The sequence below is a fragment of the Chaetodon trifascialis genome, chromosome 11, assembly GCF_039877785.1.
Source record: "Chaetodon trifascialis isolate fChaTrf1 chromosome 11, fChaTrf1.hap1, whole genome shotgun sequence".
NCBI lineage: Eukaryota > Metazoa > Chordata > Actinopteri > Chaetodontiformes > Chaetodontidae > Chaetodon > Chaetodon trifascialis.
The window spans coordinates 23,246,936-23,269,393 of NC_092066.1; the positions used below are offsets into that span (position 1 = coordinate 23,246,936).

Consider the following 22,458-nt stretch of genomic DNA (forward strand, 5'->3'; position numbering starts at 1 on the left):
AGGGAACTGCATATTTTGGGGGGGCTACTTTCAGCTGTGGATTAATGTACATTTGGTGCTCTGATAAGTTTTTGAATCAGCAGGACTGAATGGGATGGCTGACTGGCATTGTGTCAAAACAAACTACAGTGTGTGACTTCATGGTAATGAAGAAACATGTCACCCAGTGCAACAGTGGCTCACTGACGTGTTTTTAATAGTTATAGCTTCGCTCTCTAAAGATCAGGCTACACAGACAATACTTGTTAGGTGGGTCAATTCATTATTGGTTTTTATCTTTAAATGCATTTTAGAAAAATACTGAATATCATAGACTTACCTTTTCAAACAGTATTTGTTAGTGTTCATGAATCTGTTTATCCTGGTTAAAGTAGAAAAAAACACTATTTCAATTCAGCATTTTATTAAGTCAGTGTTGTAGTTTATTGTTGCTTTACAGTAACAGTCATCAGTTGTCACAGTTTACTTCAGCTCAGTTTGTCAGACACAGTACCTTTTTAGACCACACACACACACACACACACACACACACACACACACACACACACACACACACACACACACAGGCCCCAGTCACACCTGGTATTGACATGTGATCTGTATCTGGACACCTACACCCAGCAGGACCACCTCCAATGTGGTCTTTGTCTTTGTCCATACACCATGTCCAGATACAGATGCTGCTTTGATGCCAGGTGTAAATTGAGTAATATGCACACACACACACACACACACACACACACACACACACACACACACACACACACTTAAGTGCAGTGCTCGTGACCCCCCCTGCTTCCTAAATCAATGTGAAGGCAGTCATGACAATTCAACTGATGCTAACGAGGGTTAAAGCTGCTAGTAGTCGACATTTCATTTGACCGGTTTCCTTTAAGAAATGAAGAAATGTGTTCAGAATGACATCATTTAGACAATGACAGGACACAAAACCTGTACTGACGGATAATAAAGACAGTGACTCAAACCTCTTTATAATACAGGTAAGAATAACTGGACTATATCTGCTTTAACTGTAATCAACACTTTCATGGAGAATTTGGAGGGGAGTTAAGGGTCCAAAAGGAAAAACCACTGCAAAGACGGAGAGTGATATTCAACATGTTGACACATTATTTCTGTTTGCGAATTCATTCGGTTTGAACGGAGCAGTGCAGAGAGGATTGACCGTGAACACCGTGAATAGAAATATCAGCACATGCACTCGACTTCACAAGCGTTTGGATGAACATGTATTGGTGCTGCATTTCTTTCAGCAACTATTATTTCAGTTTGAAGTCTGACGCAGGGAGAGGTTAAGTGTGTACATTTGAGAGTCTGACAGAACCTGTTCTGAGCGTATGATGGGATGTAGATGTGGAGGAGGTTCAATCAGCAGCTGCACAGTGTTCACACACTGCTGAACCTTTCAGCATCCACTTAAACACCAGGGCGTAACCGAACATACTCATTAATAAGTTCATATTAAACCACATTAGTTGTAGTTTAATAGATGGAAAGCAATGTAAAGCCAACATCCCATCATTACTTCTACACTCCTGTTTATATTCCATTATAGGCTGACATAAAGCTAGTCATTACAGAGCAAATGGAGCCAATATGTTGCACTCTCAAGCATCTCCACCATTACTGCACTGGCAGAGTGCAAGTGAACACACTGAAATACCTGCAATTAATTATGACACAGGCTTTGGAGAAAAGAACAGTCTGGCTGTGAACATTCTGTCAGACGTAGCTAGCTTCTGATTAAACATCGAACTCTATGCATGGTTACAAGCTGCTCATAATGTGATCGAAACATAAAGATGTGATAATAATGGATATTTAGGAAAGTAAAATAGATTTCCTGGAGCAAAACATTGTGGCTTTTTTTTCCCAATAAGACTTCATGGAAAAGGTTTCTATACAACCTTTATTTTAATGGCATTGAGGACTCCACTGTCAGCATGCAGTGTGGCAGGTTCTACAGCATCTGTTAACAAAGGTGCTTAAAAAGGGAAATTTACATATATTACTTAGTTATATGAGGGTTGGCCTGCTGGGCCAGGGGCCACCACAGTAATGGCGGCTTGTCTACATCTGTCTGCAGCTCAGATTCATCTGTAGAAATTTGGTTCAGTATTTTAAAATAAAGATATTTCCCTTTGGTGCTGTCTTCATCTTCAGATTCAGCTGATTCAAAACAGGATATTAAGTCATCAGTACAGTTTGTAAACTGTGTGTTAATCTTCTAGTGCAGCACATTCAGTCTATAACACATAATGACCGGCCTGCAGAGTGTGCATGCAGTACGTGTGTGTGGTGAGTATGTGAAGCTGTGTGTGTGCGTGTGTGTGTGTTCAGGTACATCTGTGGTTCATGTTTCCTCTTGTTGTGACAGCAGAGACGGGCTGGTTGTAAAGCGTCCTATCTTCTAATCGGGACACAAACACACACAGAGACACACACAGAGACCAAATAATACTGGAGACACAGCTACAGTCTGCAGACAGACACAGGGAGGGTGCTACACTCAAATACACATAAAGACTAAGAATGAGAGGGAGAGAGAGACACACCTACACACAAAAAAACAAACAGCGAGGATGTGAGATCAATAGTTTCTTTGTCCACCGTCAGTCTGCAGCTGATCAACAACCACATCAACTTCCTGTCTCTCCTCTGTTTCTGCTCCTGTCTTCACACCTCTTGTTTCTCCTCTCCTGTAAAGAAAGACAAATATGGATCCGATTAAAGGAAAGAGAAACCAGATGTGCTCTACAGCCGAGTAAAACTTCAGAGGAGGGAGCAGAGAGAGAGAGAAGCTTTATTGTTCCCTTGCTTCTGTATTCTGTATGCTATGTTAAATTAGCAGCTTGACAACTTCTCTACCTCCTTCCGACTGGAAAAAAGTTACTCCAGAGAAAGGTGTATTCTGTAAAAGCAGAAGAGTTTTCCATCTGCAGTAGCACAAAAACAGCCAGGAGCCATCAAATGAACAGAGCACTGAGGCTTGATATAAACCTTTAGACTTTATATGGCTCCATACCTTCTCAGACTCACAGGAAATGACTTATTCAGCATTGCCTCAAGCTGCAGTGACATTTACACATTCATGTTCTCCTCAGGACCAACTGTCCTAACTTTGGTGAGCCCGTCACTTTTCATCATTCAGCATCATCAGATCAGCATTTCAATCCATCCATTACTTTGGTTTAAAACCAAACGCTGTGGAACTAATGACATTCGCTCAGCCTCAGCTATATTTTGTGTTTATTTATCATATGTTAGCATGCTAACACACTGAGCTAAGATGGTGACCGTGGTAATCATTACAGCTGTGGGCAGTTCAGCAGATTTATTTCCAAAACAACACCTGCTCTTTTCAGCCGGTGATATTTGGTTGTATTTTCATATTCACACCGATGCAGGTGACAGCAGATTCATGCATATGTCATCCTCACACTTCTTTCCTGCTCCTTCTTCTGTCTGACCTCCACCCAGCAGCCCCTCTGCCTCTCTGATCTGTTGGGACCAGCTCAGTATCCGTTTACACTATACAATAGTCCTCTGTTCGTTCTCTCCTTTCCCTCTGTCTCCTCTTTCATCCCGCTGGCATTCTCACCTCCCCTCACCACCGCAGCCCTTCATCACCCTCCTCACCTCTCCCCTCACTCTGTTTTCCCTCTTCCATCTATGCTCCCTGTTACTCTCATCTCTTTGTCCCTTGAATGTGAACTACAATGAAGTCAGTTACATAAACTACATCATCCTGAACAACATGAACAAGTCTGATGAGTGCTGCTCTGTAACATAACCTCTGCTCTGTCCTCAACCTAATGAGGGTAAACATCAGTTGGAAGTTCACACTTTAGGGTTGAAAAAAAAAAAAAAAAAAAGATTCATTTAAAAATAAAACCGGGAAACTGAACAACTGTGTGAGTCATGATGTGGTCATGACTCCTAGCATACCATGACTGCTTCTGCGTGAAAACACCCACTTGCAGGATTTTTCCTCTAAGTTTGCAAAGAGGTCGTTTGTTTAAAGGAGCACGCCACAGATTTACAAATGCAGTTCCCTTTACTCGTCATGAGGAACAGCAGTCTTGAAAACTGTTGCTTAATGTCCTCTTTGGCTCTAGAAAAAAACCCTTATGATGTCATCAGGCTGATCTTTGCTTGGGTTGACAGCTTTTTACAGGAAGTCTGTGTTACAAACTGGGCTTTCACCAGTCAGGAGAGGTCTAACAAACAGTGCTGTTAAGGAAAAAAGAATAGAAAAGTCAGGACATCTCTGCAACAGCTGCTTTGATTTTCACTCTTTGTTCACCTGTAAGCCTCCCAAAATTTTAGAGGTGCAATACTAAAACACCAGAGCAACAACAAGGAAAATGATTAATTGAAGTCAGTCAAAATAAATGCTACACCAGGGTCAAATGTTCAGATCATTGACTGCACTGCAGAGGCCGTGCTCCTCCTGCCCCTGACATTATGTTGTGTACCAAGGCTAACTGACAGTGACATGAACGCATCAGGGTATATTGTTACACTAAACTTGCTAATCTGTTTTGTACAATTTAACATGCTGACAATAAACACAGAGAATTAACATCTGCAAAAATACAGAAACTCTTTGTGTTCTCATTAGTTCTCAGCCAGGACCCTCAGTGTTAAAGTCTCCTTTTTACCCTCCTCATCCCCTCTGAGCTCCAAAAGTTCTGCCCTGTCCTCCTGCCACAGTGCTGCTGAGCTAAATCTGGGCTGCCTCCATACACTATGTACTGTATATAGGCTAGTCCCAGATTAGTGACTGAACTGGGTTAGTTCTTCCAGGGCTTGATCCATTACACTGTGGTTTCAGAGGACCCAAATACCTCAGGGACAGCGAGCTGTTTCCATTATAAGTCTGTCCCTTGTGAGGAAACATGCTGAACTAACTAAAAATACAGAGAACAGTGTTTGTTGAGAGGTTCAGCAAATGCTGGTCAGTTTTTCTTTCATTTCTGCTTTTATTTTGCTTAATGTAGCTACCTCAGCAGCATGCACAGGACTGTGCATTAAAGCAGGACAGAGCAGAAGTCACACAAGTTACACTGTTACCTTCTATCCTTGTATATGTAGGTCCCGTAGTTTTTCTGGGTTGGCAGTGGAAAGTGAGAGTCACTGGAAGGCAGCACGAACCGTCCGGTCACTGAGCGGCTGGGTGGGACGGAAGTTGTCCCCCAATAACCCATCATTCCCTTCTAGCAGCTCCGCCCCTTTGATATGGGACCGCAGCCTCCGAAACTCCTCAATCTGCACAGACACAAGAGGAAAGATTCAATTTTAGAGGCCGAACTAGGTCATAGCTCCACATCTCAAGGCTCCGCACATAACAGGTTTGACCGATATGGTCAAACTTTAAAAAGGCCAGTACTGATATCCCTGGACTGATGACCAATATATTTCTTTATTTATTTCTTCTTTATCTTTTTTTTTTTTTTTCTTTTATGACAAAAAGATCTCCAACAAACTTCCAACAGTGCAGCCCTTGAATGTTATTGTTGGCAGAGTGGGACAGTGTCTAAAATGTGTACAGTACAGTGCTTGCATACAGTCTGGCCCCCACTTAGGAAGAAAACATGACAAAGAAATAATTAAATAGTAAAAATAAATAAATAGAAATAACAAGTCAACACTCAAAATTACAATAGCAAACAGGCCATAGCAGTACCCGTACAGTGCCTACAGCTAGTGTTGCACTTGAACTAATGCTGGAATACCATCTCAAGCAAAGTCACATAGTTGTGTGATTAGTAGCAGCAAAGTCAGCAGAGTATAGAGCAGTTATAACAGCCATGATATTATCCATATGACTTCAAAGATTTGCTCTACACTCAGGGTTTCCTCTGGCTGTTAGGCGTTCAGGTGATCAAGTTTTCAGTGCTGACTAAAAGGAACCTGGGTGGAGAAAGATTAGATCCATGTGGAGTCCCTAATGACAGAAAAAGAGCCCATAATGATATAATTATAGTGTGGGAACGAAATGTGATCATCTGAAGACAGCTGTCAGGATTCAGAGCGGTGGAAACTCAGTGAATACAGCAGTGTTGTGAGAGTATTGTTATGTATTATTTCTGGTGATTTCAGCTCTTAACAAGCACATTTGAAAGAGTGAACTAACAGTATATTTACCCAGCACTCAGTATGCGGTTTTGACAGATCTGCTCATCTACAAGAAACAACATCTCTTGTTGTTTTCTTGCTCACACCAAATGTTAAGATCAGACTTGTGTCTGTCCATAATCTGAGTTCCTGTTCAGGTGTAAATGTGGCCACTGCAGATACAAATCGCTTTTACACTCATATATCACGTATAGCCGCTTACATCAGCCAAAGCAAACATGACAGCAGTTCCTGTAATGCCGTGCTACAAAAGGATGATTTATAGCCTACTGTCAAAGTGCAAAACATGTAGGCATGGCAACTGTTGAATGATACACACACACACACACACACACACACACACACACACACACACACGCACACACACACACACTTTTACGTGCATATATGCACTGTGCACACACACTCTTGTCTTTTAGCTGTCAATGATAGCCGGATGTTGTATATTCAAGGTAAGCAGGACCTGCTGTTTTAAAACCCCTGTTTGTGTTCATTCAGCAGCCAGAGACAAGATAATATATACAATACATAATAAAGTAATATTAGACTGTCTCTGGTGTTCAATACATTGTAGTTATGGTATTGGAATTGCATTTTTTTTGTTACTCACCTTCCCAAAATTTGCCTTTTCCATTTATTTTCTACATTTCTGCAAATATTTTTAAGCAACCTCAACAAGCGCAACTTTGTGGGGAGGGTACGTCTAATTCAGAGGTTCAGACCATGAGATGCATGAGTTGAAGGTGGCATGCGAAGAGAGAGACACGTGAGGTAAAGACACCTTGTGAGGGGAAAGTGACAGGTGCATGCTGGTGTTTCACAAACAACAGGAAGGTAGTCGTTGTTGTTTGACCGGCTGCTAGGCAGTTACTGAGCAAACAGATGATACACATATTTTTAGATTCAGTGTGACTTACACTTAATTCCACTCAGGTAGTTGATATACGAAATACATATACTTTTTCAGACTTTTCTCAAATTTTTGGTATGTACTTGATTATTCTGTCATTTAAATTCTTTTAGCCCTTATGTCTAAAGTAAAAACCCACCTGTTTCTTTCCTTTTCACAATTCAATTACAGGTATTTTTAGAACCCATATGTACAGTAATCCCATCTGTACAGTTATAATTAGTGTAGTTTTTTTTAGGCATATGTGCTATGGAGAGCAGCTTTCATTGCAATTAAGTTAATTGCAGAGTGACTCTGAATCCAGTATGTATATTCAATTCTCAAAATAGATCCATGACATTAAAAAGTTAACTTCTTACAGTTGTCTTAAAGTTCACTTACTTTTTGTATGAACAGCGGCAGACAATCAGACAGTGATGATGATGTCAGTGACGTATGTTCCTGTTTCTTGAGCCACACACTACAAAAACCTTTTGGATCTCAGTGCAGCAGCCTTGGAATAGACTTGGTGAGCACATAGCCTTTATGATGATATAACAGTATAACAGTCTGTGAGTAATCCTCTATTTTGTGCATGGCCATATTAAAACATAAGTAATGACATCCTGCTGTGCATTTGTCACTTGCCTCACTCCTTTCAGCTGCTTCATGTTTCGCCTGCTTTCTTCAGTTCTTATATGCTGTTTATTTTATTTTTTAATATTGTTGTTAAATGGCTAAATCTAACACCTGGTCAAGGGACAGCTGTTAGAAATTATTCTTTTAACTAACACTAGCACATTTGCAGGGATGTTTATCAATGTGCATTGTTCCTGTAAAAAGAAATGATGTGGCTTGAGTGGTACAAAGTCATCCACAGTAGTATGGACATAGCCTGAAGGAGGACAGCCAGTCTTTTAGCATTTCAAAGGGTCAGCAGGCCAGAGGGGAGCAAGGATGATAGACTGAAATAAATGTCAATGGATTACCACAAGAACCTGCTTGAGGAGAGTCCTGAGTCAGGCAAAGGCTGAATTAAAGTTTAAATCTATTAAGGGCCATGTGACAGGCTCATTGACTGGCAGAGTGTGTAAAGGCTCCCTGTACTGCAGCGAATGCCAGAGAGCCACAGGTTAGTGGTCCTGTGTGGTATGAAAGCCACCAAAAGGCTTGACGTTGATTATGTGCATATCTTGGAGAACAGTTCTTAAATGAGGTGTTGACAGCCAGTGCCTGTATGGTCTAACTTACTGTTGCTATGGTTAGCAGTTACCATTTGTGATACATAAAGTTGACATGGTGAACATGTTAGCATGTTAACAGTTGCCCGCATCCAGACCAACGTTAGCCTTCATTCAACTGATGAAGGCAAGTCTCAATATTCACTCTCCTTTTAGCTCTGTTTTGGTCTCCACCAACTTCTGACTCTCTCTAGCTGCTGAATGCTACACTACGTTCACTAGCGAGTCGCTAACTGCGTCTGTTTGCTGTTTTGTGCTGAACAAATTGTGTACAGTTTATCGGAGCTTTGTCCTGAAACCTAAAAATGAAAGAGTGTACTCCACATGTAACACTGGGTCCCTCTAACATTGCCAGACTCATGATAGACAGTTTAAATAAAGGATATAAACTGATGCAGCAGAATTCCACACATTCTTCTTCCTTAATAAAACCTGACGCCTGCATTGCCCACAATGCAATGCGCAGGCGCAGACAGTTCTGTCAGAGTTTTGGATATGTCAATGCTAACAGTGGCTAACGTACGTACATCCAGTCTCACGCAGAGATGAGGAGCAGGCTGAACAGGTCTGGTGAGAACGTGTCTTTAAACCTCCACATCATTTTGATTTGTTTCAGTCATTTCATTTCTCTTTTACCTGTAGCTGTGAGATGGTGAGAGGGTAGCGGTAGAGGATCCAGGTCACATTTTCACTACAAGGTGGTGTGGTCAGAGATCCCTCATACACCCAGTAGTCTCTCAGTAAAGGATCTAAGGGCAGATTAGAGAACAGTTAAACAACTCCCTTTTCCGAAATGGTGAGAACAATCTTACACATTCACACTGATGAAATGGGAAATCAGAAGGTGTGAAGAGTGGGTTCTCCACTCAGTAATAATCAGAGGGCAGCACAACATACAGAAATTATTAAGTGCATGATATTGCAATATTATCCACAGAGATTCGGGCAGTTAGTGACCCCTTTTCATGAAATTAGCCACTATCCTTCAAATGTGTGCCACTAAGGTTCCAATTTAAATCTGGTTCCAGATCAGTAAAACATGCAGATTTGTTCAGCTCCACAGCCAACAAATTCCTTCTTGAAGATTTCTTTGAGGATATTTGATCTCTTTTACTTCTTTGTGACACTTCAGGTGTCTGCTGTGAAAAACTAACTGGTGACACGTGCTTACTCAGTGACACAGTGGTTAACAGTACTGACTGAACAGAGTGTGAATATGCTTCACCAAAGTCAACCAAACGCAACTGCTAAATTCAATATTTGTATTTTCACGACAAAGAGATGAACGACAAGTCCTTGTTAAATATTTATCTCGTGTTCTCCATGTTAAAGTCACACTGTGTTCTGTGAAAAGAACACTGATAAATGATGTGATGAGCAGTCATCTGTGCGCAGGCATGATGCCGAGTGAAATGAAAACTGTGCATCCCTGACCATCTACTTTTTCTGCCACCATTGTTTGATACCACTGCCACTGATCATGATTTAGAAGCAGCTGGCATTAAGGATGAATGGATCAATGAGAGGATGATTGTGACCCAGCAGGCTGCCATCTTCAATCAACTATGGCTTCAGTGATTCATTATGATTATGCTCACCAGGTAACAGAGTGTTGGGGTTGAAGCAGGGGATTATCTTGCTCTTCCCCTGATGGAAATACAGCAACACAACAATGATTACTGTCATCATGTAAACAGTTTATTCATCTGATGTGATTATTCATCTGACATTCATCTTTATCTGATGTGATAAATTATTATCGAGCATGTCTTATTCTCACCTTGTACTGCAGGTCCTGTAGAACTTCAGTAATGGCCTTCAGACCCAGATGCTCCTTTCCAATCTGATAAAACACAACAGATTGCAGGTTTCAGTGGGCAGTCAGCTGGTTCATCAATGTATGTTCTACAGACAGTGTTATCAGTGATCGTCTTAAAGATGTCAACAATGTTTTAAGAAGATCTTTTTTTTATATCCTTACAGAACGTGAACAGGAAGTACAAGCTAAAGGAGCTGTCAAAAACAGGACGTGTGAGGTTGACTGTGTTCAGACTGTGGCCTCGGGGGGTCAGGGCTGTCTGGGCTGGGACCAGAAGGAGACTGCTCGCTGGTGTTTTTCATTGGGTGTGTTTTCTTCTGCTGGTGACTCAGATCTCTCTCAAAGTGAGGTTACTCTCTGAGGTGTGATTGGTGTCAGTAAACTGGCATAAACCTTCCCACAACTTTTCCCCCAAGTTTTCCCAGCAGGGAAACTGAGGACATTGGAATGTAGCAGAAGGTGTTTTCCAAAGTGTGTCACACTATCACACAGGATGATTCCAGTTAATCTGGAGTGAACCTGCCCACTCATTTAGAAAAACAGCGCTTACAATCCCAGGAAGGAAAAACACTTTAGGGCCACTGATGTACTAAAAAGCTAATATTTTTTAAAATGAGGGCCATGGAGGAGGACATGCATGCAGATACTTTCAAAGGGTACAAAATCTTTTTACAAAAATATGTCCACATGAGTAATTAATGTGTTACACTTGGTTTGCATCTTATTAGGTACAACTAGACAGAGCTAATGCACCCTTGCAATAAATCCTGTTTTCATGAAGTTACAATGCTCAGTTTTAGTTGAAGCTGTTCATTTTGGAGGCTGAAGTTTGAAGTATGAATCACACAGAAGTTCATATAGAAGCAATAATGCTTGTCGTTAGTAAATATAGGTCAAAGGTATATGCTGTTACCTGTTTATAGTGTGGAAAGGACTGTGGGAAAAATCATAGTACCCAACATATGTTCACACAAAATAGAAAAGTTGAGTAAAATACAACTAATGAATTTTATCCTAAAATGCAGCTCCTATGTATATTTTGTCAAATGTGAATATTGAATTTTGGTCTCTGTTGAATTGACTGGAAAGCTCTGAGGAAAAGCAACACCCTATGTGGCCACTGTGCCACCCTGTGGTTCTTCATGTGGATGTTTACCTGCACAAAAAGAGCTATGATGAGGACTCCATTCTTCTTCCCAAGTGCGTCCTCCAAAGTGTTAAACAGAGTGCTGTTCCAGTGAATCAGATGGAGCTAGTGACAGACAGACAACAGAACACAACCTGTACTTGAGAGGCTATTGTTGTAAACAGGTGTAGGGAGCAGTGGTGAGTGAAAGAGTGAGAAACCATCAGCTGGGGGTGACTGAGGGCTTTCTGTATGGGCTCTTATGTCAAGTTAATGTGAGCAGGGAGAAAGGAGTGCAAAACTTTTCTCCTGAAACAGGTAAATATCTGACCAGACTACAGATCTGTACTGTACTGCATCTGTGCTTGTACTGTACATAGTAATTGTCTTACTGTAATATAGAAACAATGAGCATTTAGATTAAATTAAAATAGTACTTCCCACTGAGCACTGATTTTGTGATTTGTAACAAAGGTTAAAAGCTATTTTGACTTCAAAATATAGCATTGAAATACGTAACCATATGTAACCATGACCTATAAAACATTACCTTTTTATCCCGGTTTTACAGGACAAAGCCGTCAATATTCTTTATTTTGGTCAACAAATGAGGACTGAAACCAACAATGTCAGTCAATACTTCCCCTACCTGTGTGTGGCACTCAGCTCCATTCTTCAAAAGTTGATCACAAATATATAGTTTCATGTTTTCAAAAGACAGAATACTTTTTTGTAGAATACTTTTCTAAGTTTGCTAATATTACAACCCGAATTCCAAAAGATTTGGGTGTAAAACAGAGTGGAATCATCTGCAAATGAACTGTGTTTGCCAACAATGCTTTGCCAAAGTGTTCCTGACTCCATGTAGTAATCTCCTTTATACAATCATGTGTTCACAAAGTGGTAAACCTCTCTCCATCGTCGACTGATCCTTTCCAGGATGCCCATTTCATACTCAATCAACTTTCCCAGTCTTTAGTTGCTCCTGTCCCAACTTGCTTGAAATGTGCTGCTGCATCAAACTCGCATATATTTACAAAGCTCAATGAGGATGATGAGGTGAAACATTACATTTCTTGTCTTTGCTCTTTTTAATTGCATATATGTCAAAAAGGATTAGAAAATTATAACATTCAGTTTTAATTATGCTTTACACAGGTCCCAACTTTTTTGGAATTAGAGATACAGCTAGCATTAGGATCATAAGCCTGCTGTCATTCCGCGCTGTGGTAGCAAAACCCCTGAGTTTACTTAATTGAGCAATGGAACACTTCAGAGCTGAGTAATTTACCCTTTTCTCTGTGAAGGGACAACTGTGTTCTGCAGTATTTCAAAAGTCACAAGTTGTCTAAGGTTTACATCTGTATGGTTGACATGGTAAGCTAATTTAGCATTTGCTAAAAAAAAAAAAAAAAAAAAAAAGCTATTTAAGCAGTAACTGTAGACACTGACCCCATAATGAAGCAATGAGGAATGAACAAAGAGTTGCATCAAACATCGTCAGACTGAGTGAGCTGGTGTAGTAGTTTTGGCATTTCCAAGGTTTCACGTTTGACCTTAAATTTCAACGAAATGTCAGACGAGTCAGAACATGCAGTCTGAGGGACTGCACCTGGGTTCACATCTGTGACCTTTGAAGAAATAGTTTGGGAAGTACACACTGACTAAGATGAGAAGATCAATACCATTCTCATGTTTGTGCTGTAGGTACACAGCTGGAGGCAGGAAGTGATTAGCCTAGCTTAGCATAAACACTGGAGAGAAAACTCAGGAGTCATGAAAGAGAGCGTGCTATCTTCCCCCTGCTTCCAGTCTTTCTGCTAAATAGACTAATTGCCTCCCACCTCAAGCTCCATTTTATCTGCACAGACACAAAAGTGCTATTGATCTTCTTTTTTAACTTTTGGAAGGAAAGCTGAGCAATGTTGAGCAAAAAAATTCAATTCTTTTTCACCTTTTTATTTTGACCAGCTTCTTTCAGGCTTTCTGTGTAAAATACACAAACTTATGGATGGACACAGTCCAATCTAAAGGTTTCCTGAACGCACACACTCATACAGACACATTGATTTGAGCCTGAGAAGTGTTTTTCAGCCTTCAGCTTCAGATGTCAAAAGTGTTTCTTGTCAGGGAAGCTAAAACAGGTTCTGTGTTCAAGGGCTGAACAAACTACAATGTTATCTGAAGGACAGATGTCAGAGGCAGAAGTCTAAACATATGAACTGTGTTTCTCTAGTCTTTTAAAGGCTGTTGGTCTGGTCTGACAGTGCGCCCTGCTCTATGGCCATGACCTTATTTCTGTGTGTGTGTGTGTGTGTGTGTGTGTGTGTGTGTGTGTGTGTGTGTGTGTGTGTGTGTGTGTGTGTGTGTGTGTGATTGCACTACCTCCATAGGGAAAGCCTTGAAGTTGACAGTGTGCTCTGATCCTCTCTGGTTCTCTTTGCCCCAGTGGAATCGAACCTCATGAAGCTCATACTCATGATCACTAGGCAACGGACCCCCGGTAACCACTGGCAACAGCACAGGAAACCAGGAGCATTGTGGGTAAGCACAAACAGGAAGAAGACAGATGAAATCAGTCAGAGTATGAATGTGAGAAAAAGGGGACATTCACAGTGGACTCGATTTAGTCACGTTTTGACATGTTAAGTTAAAATGCATGAACGTGTCATTCAACACTAAAGTCCACTGACTGACAGCAGCAACTCAACATGCATCCTGTTTTCTCATCACTTACATCAGTGAGTGCTGAGTGCTGTACCGACTGCATGTTTGCATGTCCCCTGAGACTCACCTGACTTGGACTTGAGAATGATACGGACAGTGTGTCCATCGTTGATGACCTCACAGTCTCGACACACCACGTAGTTTGGTGACAAGCCAGCGTCCAGGAGGGATGGGTCATACTGGGCCTCTCTGGAGTTTAAGTTAATGGGAGACTGGTACTCCCCATTGGCTGCTGGAAAGTGGAGTCCCCATTCTACACCTATTAGAGAAAACAGGCACATGGACACGAACAGTACACAAAACATATTAATACACGCTACATGTGCCATGCATGTCTTTATTGAGCTGTTCTCCGATCTGTGTTTACATGATAAACATATTTGTAAATGTGTTGCCTAAACAATGTGCATGGAGTTCACAGCCAAAACACAAGCAAAGAGGCATAATTTCATATTAATGTTTGTAAGGATATCATTCGGAAATGTTGGCTAATCCATAAAAATAAGATGTTGATAATCACACTGACACATTGGAGCAATAGACCCTTTTCACAGTCGACGTTTTTACTCAACATAGTGGGAAAAGCACAGGTGTCGCTAATTAACATTAATGATGGCTCTGTTCTTTGACAGTGTGACAGTGAGCGTGCATGAACAATATCAGGAACCTGAAACTGCAGCAGCTCCATGGAATTCATCCATTCATTTGATCATGTTATATTTTTTATTACCTGTGATTTTCCTACTGCAACATGTTAAAAGGTCTTCTACTAAAATAGGCCTATTACATTTGTGTCTTATAAGCCATGCAAGCAATTGTGCTGAAAGTATTCAGACCCCTTATTTAAATGTAAATACCACACTGTGAAAACAGTGAAGCTGGGGCTCAGGAGGTAGAGCAGTGGTCCACAAAGTGTCAGTGGTTCAGTCCCTGGCCCCTGCAGTTTCCCAAGCATCCTTGGGCAAGATACTGAACCCCATGCCCCCAGTGTATGAATATGTGTGTGTGTGTGTGTGTGTGTGTGTGTGTGTGTGTGTGTGTGTGTGTGTGTGTGTGTGTGTGTGTGTGTGTGTGTGTGTGTGTGTGTGGGTGAATGTTGGCTTGTGTTGTTAGTAAAGCTAGAAGAGCACTATATGGATGGCCATACATCAGCCAAGCTGACATCCATCATGGACAACTCCTCCCACCCCCTGCACCACACTGTGAGGACCCTGAGCAGCTCCTTCAGCACAAGACTTTTACATCCCCAGTGCAGGAAGGAGCGCTACCGCGGGCCCACAGCCATCAGACTGCATAACAGTGCACAATAACATCAACCAATCAAAGTTGTGCTGATAACCTGATCACATCTCACATTTTTCCACATACCATTATACCACAGGGTATGTAACATTTGTGCAATATTTTTTTATTTTCAATTTTTTGTCTTCTTGTCCTCTGACTTCTTGTTGCTGCTGTAACATGTGAATTTCCCCCATTCTGGGATAAATAAAGTCTATCTTATCTTATCTTATCTTATCTTATCTTATCTTATCTTATCTTATCTTATCTTATCTTATCTTATCTTATATAAATGTGGTCCATTTACCATATTGAAGTGGAGTTAGTTTTTAACTATTATAAGGCTGCAACTAATGGTTGTTTTTGGTAATAGATTAACCTGTTGGTTATTTTCTTGATGGAGACATTTTTTGTAAAACATAATAATATTGGATGAATTTCTCATCACTATGAGCCCATAGCTCAAAGTGACACCTTCAAATGTCTTGTTTTGTCCGACCAAAAGTCCAAACTTTGGAATTATCCCAAATTTAAGACAAGGCCGTTGTATCATATTTTTAAATTTTTTGTTTGTTTTGTATGTCTTCATCAGTTGTCAGTTGTCAGATAAATGTAAAATAGTGAGCGCTGAGTGAGCACTTACATGCTGAAGGCCCCATCCCTATGCAAAAGTTCTGGGGGTGCCACTGCTTCAACACAGTGGAAAGTATTATTTAAGTATTTGTTTATTGTCCATATGACTTTTTATCATTATATGATTTTACCATAGGTTTCACAGGTTCGTAAATCTAATAGCTGTGCATACTGAAATAGCTGTATTCAGGATTTTGTGTGTGTGTATGAATGTGTGTCTATGTTTGGACACTGCTGCCCAATGACAAATAACACTTTAAAAGAAAAGTTTTTAACAAGAGCAGGAAATGCACAGGTGTGATTTCTAACATTCATTATTATTAATTCTCCTTCTATGACATGCACAATGGCTGCAGTGAGAAAGGTCAGTGTCAGTCTACCTTTAATAGAGAGGCAGCTCTCTGAGTTTGTTGTGTTTCTATCTTAGCAGAGAGACTGACAGCAGGTTAAAACATTCAGTCAGTGCATCACCCTCAGCCTCATTCTTCAGTTCCTTGCTATTTTCATGAACCTATCAAGGCACAAATTTATATCGAGGCCAGTTCCTCTGTGTGCGTATGCACGTGTGTGTGTGTGTGTGTGTGTGTGTGTGTGTGTGTGTGTGTGTGTGTGTGTGTGTGTGTGTGTGTGTGTGTGTGCAGGAGACATTTTAGAAACACAAACCATTCGTCTCTCTAAAGTCTAGACTGCCCTGCCTGTTCCTCGCTCTACCCCTCCACTCATCCCCTCTCTGCTGCCTCTGAGTGTTCAGTTTGTGAACAGCTTTTCTTGCTGATCATAAGACAATTGCTGTAAACCAGAGGAGACAGAAAGAGAAAGGGGGAAGGGGAGTCTAAAGTTCTTAGAACCAAACTGAAGCAGGTCGTGGTTTCAGAAAGAGGTCAGCCTAACTGGGACAAATGACGTTTAAAAATGATTATAGAAGCATGTTCATGTAATATCTTAATTTGTGGCCAAGCAACATCAGATGAAAACCTTTGTAGCTTAAGAGAGTAAAACTTGCTATCAGCTTACCCTCTCCTGCACAGACAGAGGGTGAAGAAAGTGATACTAAGTGACACCAGAGGTACACACTCGTCTAGATTCACTTCGGCTTTCGGCTGACCACAGTCACTCCATGGCAGCACAATGAAAGCATTGTAGGACGTGTGGAACCCAGTGTGAAACGAACACATTCGGTGAGTATCGTGTTCAGGAAAGTCCAGTGCACCCATGTCCCTCCAAAAAAAAATGGACTCAACTCCTCACAGTATGCCTTTCTACTGCAACTACAGCAGAGACAGACACTCCACACCGGCTGACTGCTCACTCCATAGCAACGAGGGAGAGGGGACCTGTCACATTCCCTCTTTCCTCAGCAACTAAAGCCTTGACAACAGTTTACTAAAGGCAGTCAGGGTTTCACTGCACTCACAATACACAGAGAAGGCCTGTGCAGAGCTCTGTGTTTTCTGTAAGGCTATAGAAATGAGCTTTGGTTGGGATGCTTCTCGCATTGCCGAATCATTAGACTATGACTGGCTGAGTGTGGTCAGTTAATCTGTTTGCCACGCTGTAAATTGAAAAGCATCATTTAATGCTGCATGAGCTCACAGCTAGCACTTTGTTTGTCAAGTTACATGTGTTGGACTAACTTTGGGTTGGATGTATTTTCAGATAGTGGTGTTTCCCACATATTCTACTTCTGCACTGGACAGTCAAATCTGTACAGCTTGTCTTTTTTCTGAGATAAAACTACAGGTCTAATTGTTTGAGCGTTCATGCTACAGCATCGGCAAGTCTTTGCAGTCTCAAGCTACAGTCCAGAGGTTGCTACAGAGATGATAAAAACCTTTAAAATAGAGATTGTTCTTGTGTTACATTGTACCTTATGGCACAGGATGAATAGCTCTACATTGGGTCGATAGCAAGGAAGCCACCACCCAGAAATGGCTGCAAGCTGAACCATCGAGCAGAGGACAACTGAACTGCAGTTGTCAATAAACTGAACTGTGTGGAGAATTTGACCTTTATCTTCTGTCTACGATATGAACAAAATGTAAAACACAGGGGATGTTATTATTACAGACATATGTGAATTAACCACGGCCCCTTCACTGGACTCGTCTCCTTTGTTGGGCCATGATTTTTTTGCCTGTGAAGGTCTATGGGAAATGGTTCTTGTTAAAGGCCACTAGAAATGGAAATATTTAATAAATTGCAATACTAGGTTTTTGTTTTGTTTTGTTTTGTTTTTTTCAAAAAACTGCCAGTCTTAGCTAAGCATATGAATCGAGTGGCAGCACACACTGTTGAGTCCAGGGCTGGGTGTTTTTGATAATGTTGTTACAAATGCTAATGGAATTTTGAGCGACATTAACTTGTTAGCTTGTGTTCATAGTGGTCCTGGGAGCGCTGCCAACTCAGCTAATATCAATATTTTTTAAAAAGGGAGCAGTACAGAAGTGAGAAACATCATATTTTGAAGTACAGTAAGTGTATTCTGCTAAAGATATTGTGAAGATGTATGTGTAGTGAGATTACAGTTAGAGGGATTACAGGATTGTGTCTCTTCATTAAGTTGCTGTTGGCTTGTTGCTGGTGTTCTTTTTGGGTTGTCCATGCTTAAGATTTTAAGTAATCCTTAATGAAAAGTTAACCATCACAGTTCATGTTTAAAAAATGATAACAATGCAAAGGTAAAGTGAGGATTTTAAGTCAGTGCAATGCCAGAGACACTGAGGAAGCTTTAGATAACACTGACTGTGCGTTGCTTTACCTGTGGTCAGCTCAAACCAATGCAGACTGACCTCATGACCTCAGTCCCTTTCATCTGTCTGTTGCTCAGCAGTGTATGCCAAAGATTTAACATAATGCATAACAATGCCAGCATTTCTGATTTGTTTATTTATATTTTGTTAATAGCTTTTGGCTTGCGAGGCACAGAAGTTAACTTCTGTTCTTTTCCTGCATTCCTTGGTCCAGCGCTGTTCAGGTGTGTCAGTCAGTCATTGTGTACAAGTTACATCCACATCCACATGCAGATAATAACGTATGTTTGCAAATATTTCCTAGTTTTTCTTTTATATTTAGGATTTCCAGTAGAGTTCATTTCAATGAAGACCTTACTACTACTTAAAAACATGCGGTGTCCTGCAGAAAGTTTTCAGTCTCACATTACACAAAATGGATCTCTGCACGATGAAATGTGTAAAGAGTAACCAGTTAAAGGCGTTCAGAGCTTAAATATGCTATCTGTGTCAATGGGACACCCAATTACAGTGCAGAGGGTTTCCACAGGACACAGCTGGTATCTGAAAGGCATACATTAGTGTTCAATTCATGCATTCAAAGTGTCAGTATAGTATACTTACAGTAAGGATTTTACAGTTCAGTATCACAGTACATCCCTCGATGCTCAGTAAAGGTGGCAGTAAAAAGAAGACTTGTTACATCACAGCTTCATGACATACTGTAACTATAACAGTAGGTGGAATATTCTTAAACTACAGCTATGTGTTGATGAAAGTCTTGGACAATCTAAAAAGATTCAGAAAAGAATATTAGTATTTGAGATTAAGCTGTGTAAAGCTGAAGTGTCCTCTGACTGTGAAATCATCCCTCTGATGATTAAGAACTGGTGGTCATAACATAAACCCATAGAGCTATTAAATGATCCTGTGTGTCTATGTCAGACATTGTTTGAAGGAAAAGTTTCAATTCTAATATAGAAGGGGAAGAAACCGGCAGTCCCTCCGTCTGTGCAGCTCTATAAAAGACACTGCTCAGTCGTGTTCATCATAGATCTGCAGTTTCAAGAAAAAAAATCATAGCCTGTAACTGTTAAAACAGCACATTTAAAAGTTTCCGTCAATAAGAAGTTAGATGTGCTAGAGTAAGCTGCAGGAGAGGGAGCAGAATAGACAGTTATTGTCTGAAAAAAGATGCTTTTAGTTTTTCCATCTTGTATAAGCAGATGTATTATCTTTACTGTGTATTAGCAGAAATCTGAATCTTACAGTTCGTGTCAACACTGCAGAGCTCCACTCACAGAACTACCAGGCTGGCACATTAGCCAAAGCCGACACAAAGTGTGCACCTTTTTGGATTCAAACACACCTGGACCCTGAACTTTTTATACCAGCTGACATCACATATTTCCCAGCATCCCTCCACATACTGATGAACACCAGCTTACCTTCCTCATAGCCCCAGTCCAGCTCATCCTTCCCTGGGGTATAGTCAGACTCTTCATTCACGTTGTCAGCCATAGTGCTTGACAGTCTGCTCACTATGGGTGGAAACCAGTCTGTCCTCCCAGTAGACTCCAAGTCAGACTGGTTTTGTGTGTTCACTCACACTCAGTCTCTGCACTCTGCTGGGTGGATTTCCAGCCGAGCAACAACTCCTGCAGCCTTTCACTTTCTTCTGTAAGTTTTTTCTTTTCTTCTTGTCTTTTCTTCTCTCTTTCTCTCTGTTTCTATTCTTTCTGTCTTCTTTTAGTCCTCCCTTGCTCTTATCTTCTTACAGCTACTAACTGATGTGTGTGGGACTCTCTCTACCTCTGTTTCTCTTTACTCTCTGTTGCTCCTCCTCTTCCTCTGTCTCCACTTCTCTATCCCCCCCTTCCCCTCTCTCTCTCTCTCTCTCTCTCTCTCTCTCTCTCGGTAGACTGCAGGTATGCTCGCTCACCCTGGCTTCCTTCCAAATGATTACAGACCAGTCGTTCTCTCTCATTCACCTTCCCACTATGCTCCCTTCATTTATGACTGTGGACTGAAAAAAACTTTGAAGTATGTTTGCTTTTGATTATGTTTCCTTTCTCTTATATCGTGTGTGTTTCTTGGTTATTTTCTATTAACCTTTGTGCTGTTGTGGGTACCCTGGTGGTATTTTGTGTGTGTGTGTGTGTGTGTGTGTGTGTGTGTGTGTGTGTGTGTGTGTGTGTGTGTGTGTGTGTGTGTGTGTGTGTGTGTTGGAATGCTGGCAGGAAGGTCATGGTGGTGTTTCTGTTGGAGGCCACAGACCCACCCTTGGGTGAAGGAAACAGCAGCGTTTGAGAAAACAGACAGAAAACAGCAGGACGGAGAGAGTGAAAGGCCAAATTGTTCTCCAACCTTGATGACTTCAAGATGTACGTAGAAACTCTAAAACACTGGCTCCTGAAACTATTAAACACACCCACGTTGAAGCTCAGTGGTCAGACCCTGATGCTTTTCAAAGAGGAATAAAAGATGGCTGGACAAGATGTATTTGGTTATGTGGGTTAATTTGTACAAAAACCTGTAGAAAAAGTCAAAAGCGATTAATAGATCATCGTCCCTATTGTTCTTCCTGTCTTAATTTCCTTTGTTAATCTGTATCCTCCAGGCTGCTGATGTTAATTGCCCCATATTCCTTATCAGGAAATTGGCCTTGGAGCTGTCTAAATGCAGGCAAGCTCCCATGTTTCCACACTGTAGATCTAAAAGCAGAACATGGACTGCAGTTCATACACACAGGGACAGGAGGGCCTGGGCCGCCTAATTTGTGCTGGTGCCACCCATTTGAAAGATGGATGAATTAATGAAATGTATTAGCTCAGGGTCCGATCTTGGAAGCTGCTGGCTATCATATGATGTTTTAGCCTCTCGGTGCAAGGAACAATGCTTCAGGTCTTTGGGTGTAGCCAGCAGATATCCTGATGATGGATAATGGACATCCAAGCTATATTCCTTGTCTGTGCGCCAGTCATTGTTTACAGTCCAATTAGCAACTTGTTTTAGGTCCACCTGACATTCTGGCTAATCTGTATGAACAAATATCTGAATATGAATGTAGATACATTCTAAAAGAGGTAATGAGAAGTTAATTGTCATCAGGCGATAGCCTGTGGGTTCTGAGATTACATTTCAGCAAATGCATTCTGCCTCTTTTGCTCTCCACACAGGCTATTTACCTGCACGCAACCAAAGCCTGCTCAAACATGATTGGTCAGTACTACTTGGACTACAAACAGGAACCCGAACACTTCGTGTCCACGATCTTGTCCCGCCTACAGATTCTACATTGCTGTAGTGTCCTGAAATCACTTTTTATAGAATGCATTCCATATTACTCCCCAAGAGAAAACCTGTCCGTCTTCTCCTGCCCCAGCCGAGCAGCGCGACGTTTGCTGGCTGAGCAAATTTAATCCCTGGAAAACCCTCAGATAAACTCAGTAATTCTTGTCATAGGAGATTTCAACTTGTGTAGTCTCTCACATGAGATGCTCTACAGACAGCTGGTTACGAAGCAAAGGTAACACTCATTAACATGCATATCACTCCACCCTCTGTGCACGCGTGGACACTCAGATTACTGCATGATGTAGATAGTCCTGATTTACAGTCAGTGACTGAAGAGGACTAAACTGTAGAGGACTGCATTAAGGTGATGGACTCCAAAAGTAACCTACATGCTTCATGACTGCATGGTGCGCACTAACTGGGAGTCCCTGAGAGGCCCTGAAGACAACAACAACAACATATTTGCCGGCAATGCGTGCTCATTTAGCAACCATAGGAGCACGTCTCCCTCTCAAGCAAAACTATCATGTGGTACAATAACCATAAGCCCTGGC

At 41.2% G+C, this 22,458-nt stretch overlaps 1 protein-coding gene across 2 annotated transcripts; it reads right to left on the reverse strand.

Annotated features, from left to right (window-relative positions):
* Nucleotides 1–389: 389 nt before the first annotated feature.
* Nucleotides 390–20,433, reverse strand: ca8 (carbonic anhydrase VIII). Of its 2 annotated transcripts, none has more exons than XM_070973383.1 (9): nt 20,056–20,433; nt 14,032–14,223; nt 13,623–13,747; nt 11,268–11,363; nt 10,073–10,135; nt 9,891–9,939; nt 8,929–9,041; nt 5,098–5,292; nt 390–2,720 (listed from the first exon to the last, which is right to left on the reverse strand). In XM_070973383.1, the coding sequence occupies exons 1-8, from the start codon at nt 20,126–20,128 to the stop codon at nt 5,158–5,160; spliced, it is 846 nt and encodes a 281-aa protein (XP_070829484.1). In that variant the 5' UTR covers nt 20,129–20,433; the 3' UTR covers nt 390–2,720; nt 5,098–5,157. The 2 variants fall into 2 exon arrangements, with proteins under 2 accessions (XP_070829484.1, XP_070829485.1); XM_070973384.1 differs by having other exon boundaries at nt 14,032–14,217; nt 20,056–20,405.
* Nucleotides 20,434–22,458: the final 2,025 nt, after the last annotated feature.

Bases quoted from the DNA above. Each gene is read 5' to 3' on its own strand.
- ca8 (XM_070973383.1), bottom strand. From the start codon at position 20,128: ATGGCTGACAACGTGAATGAAGAGTCTGACTATACCCCAGGGAAGGAT. The intron at 13,748-14,031 runs GTGAGTCTCAGG...TGCTGTTGCCAG, and splicing joins CATTCTCAAGTCCAAGTCAG to TGGTTACCGGGGGTCCGTTG. The intron at 10,136-11,267 runs GTAAACATCCAC...GTGTTTTATCAG, and splicing joins TCATAGCTCTTTTTGTGCAG to ATTGGAAAGGAGCATCTGGG.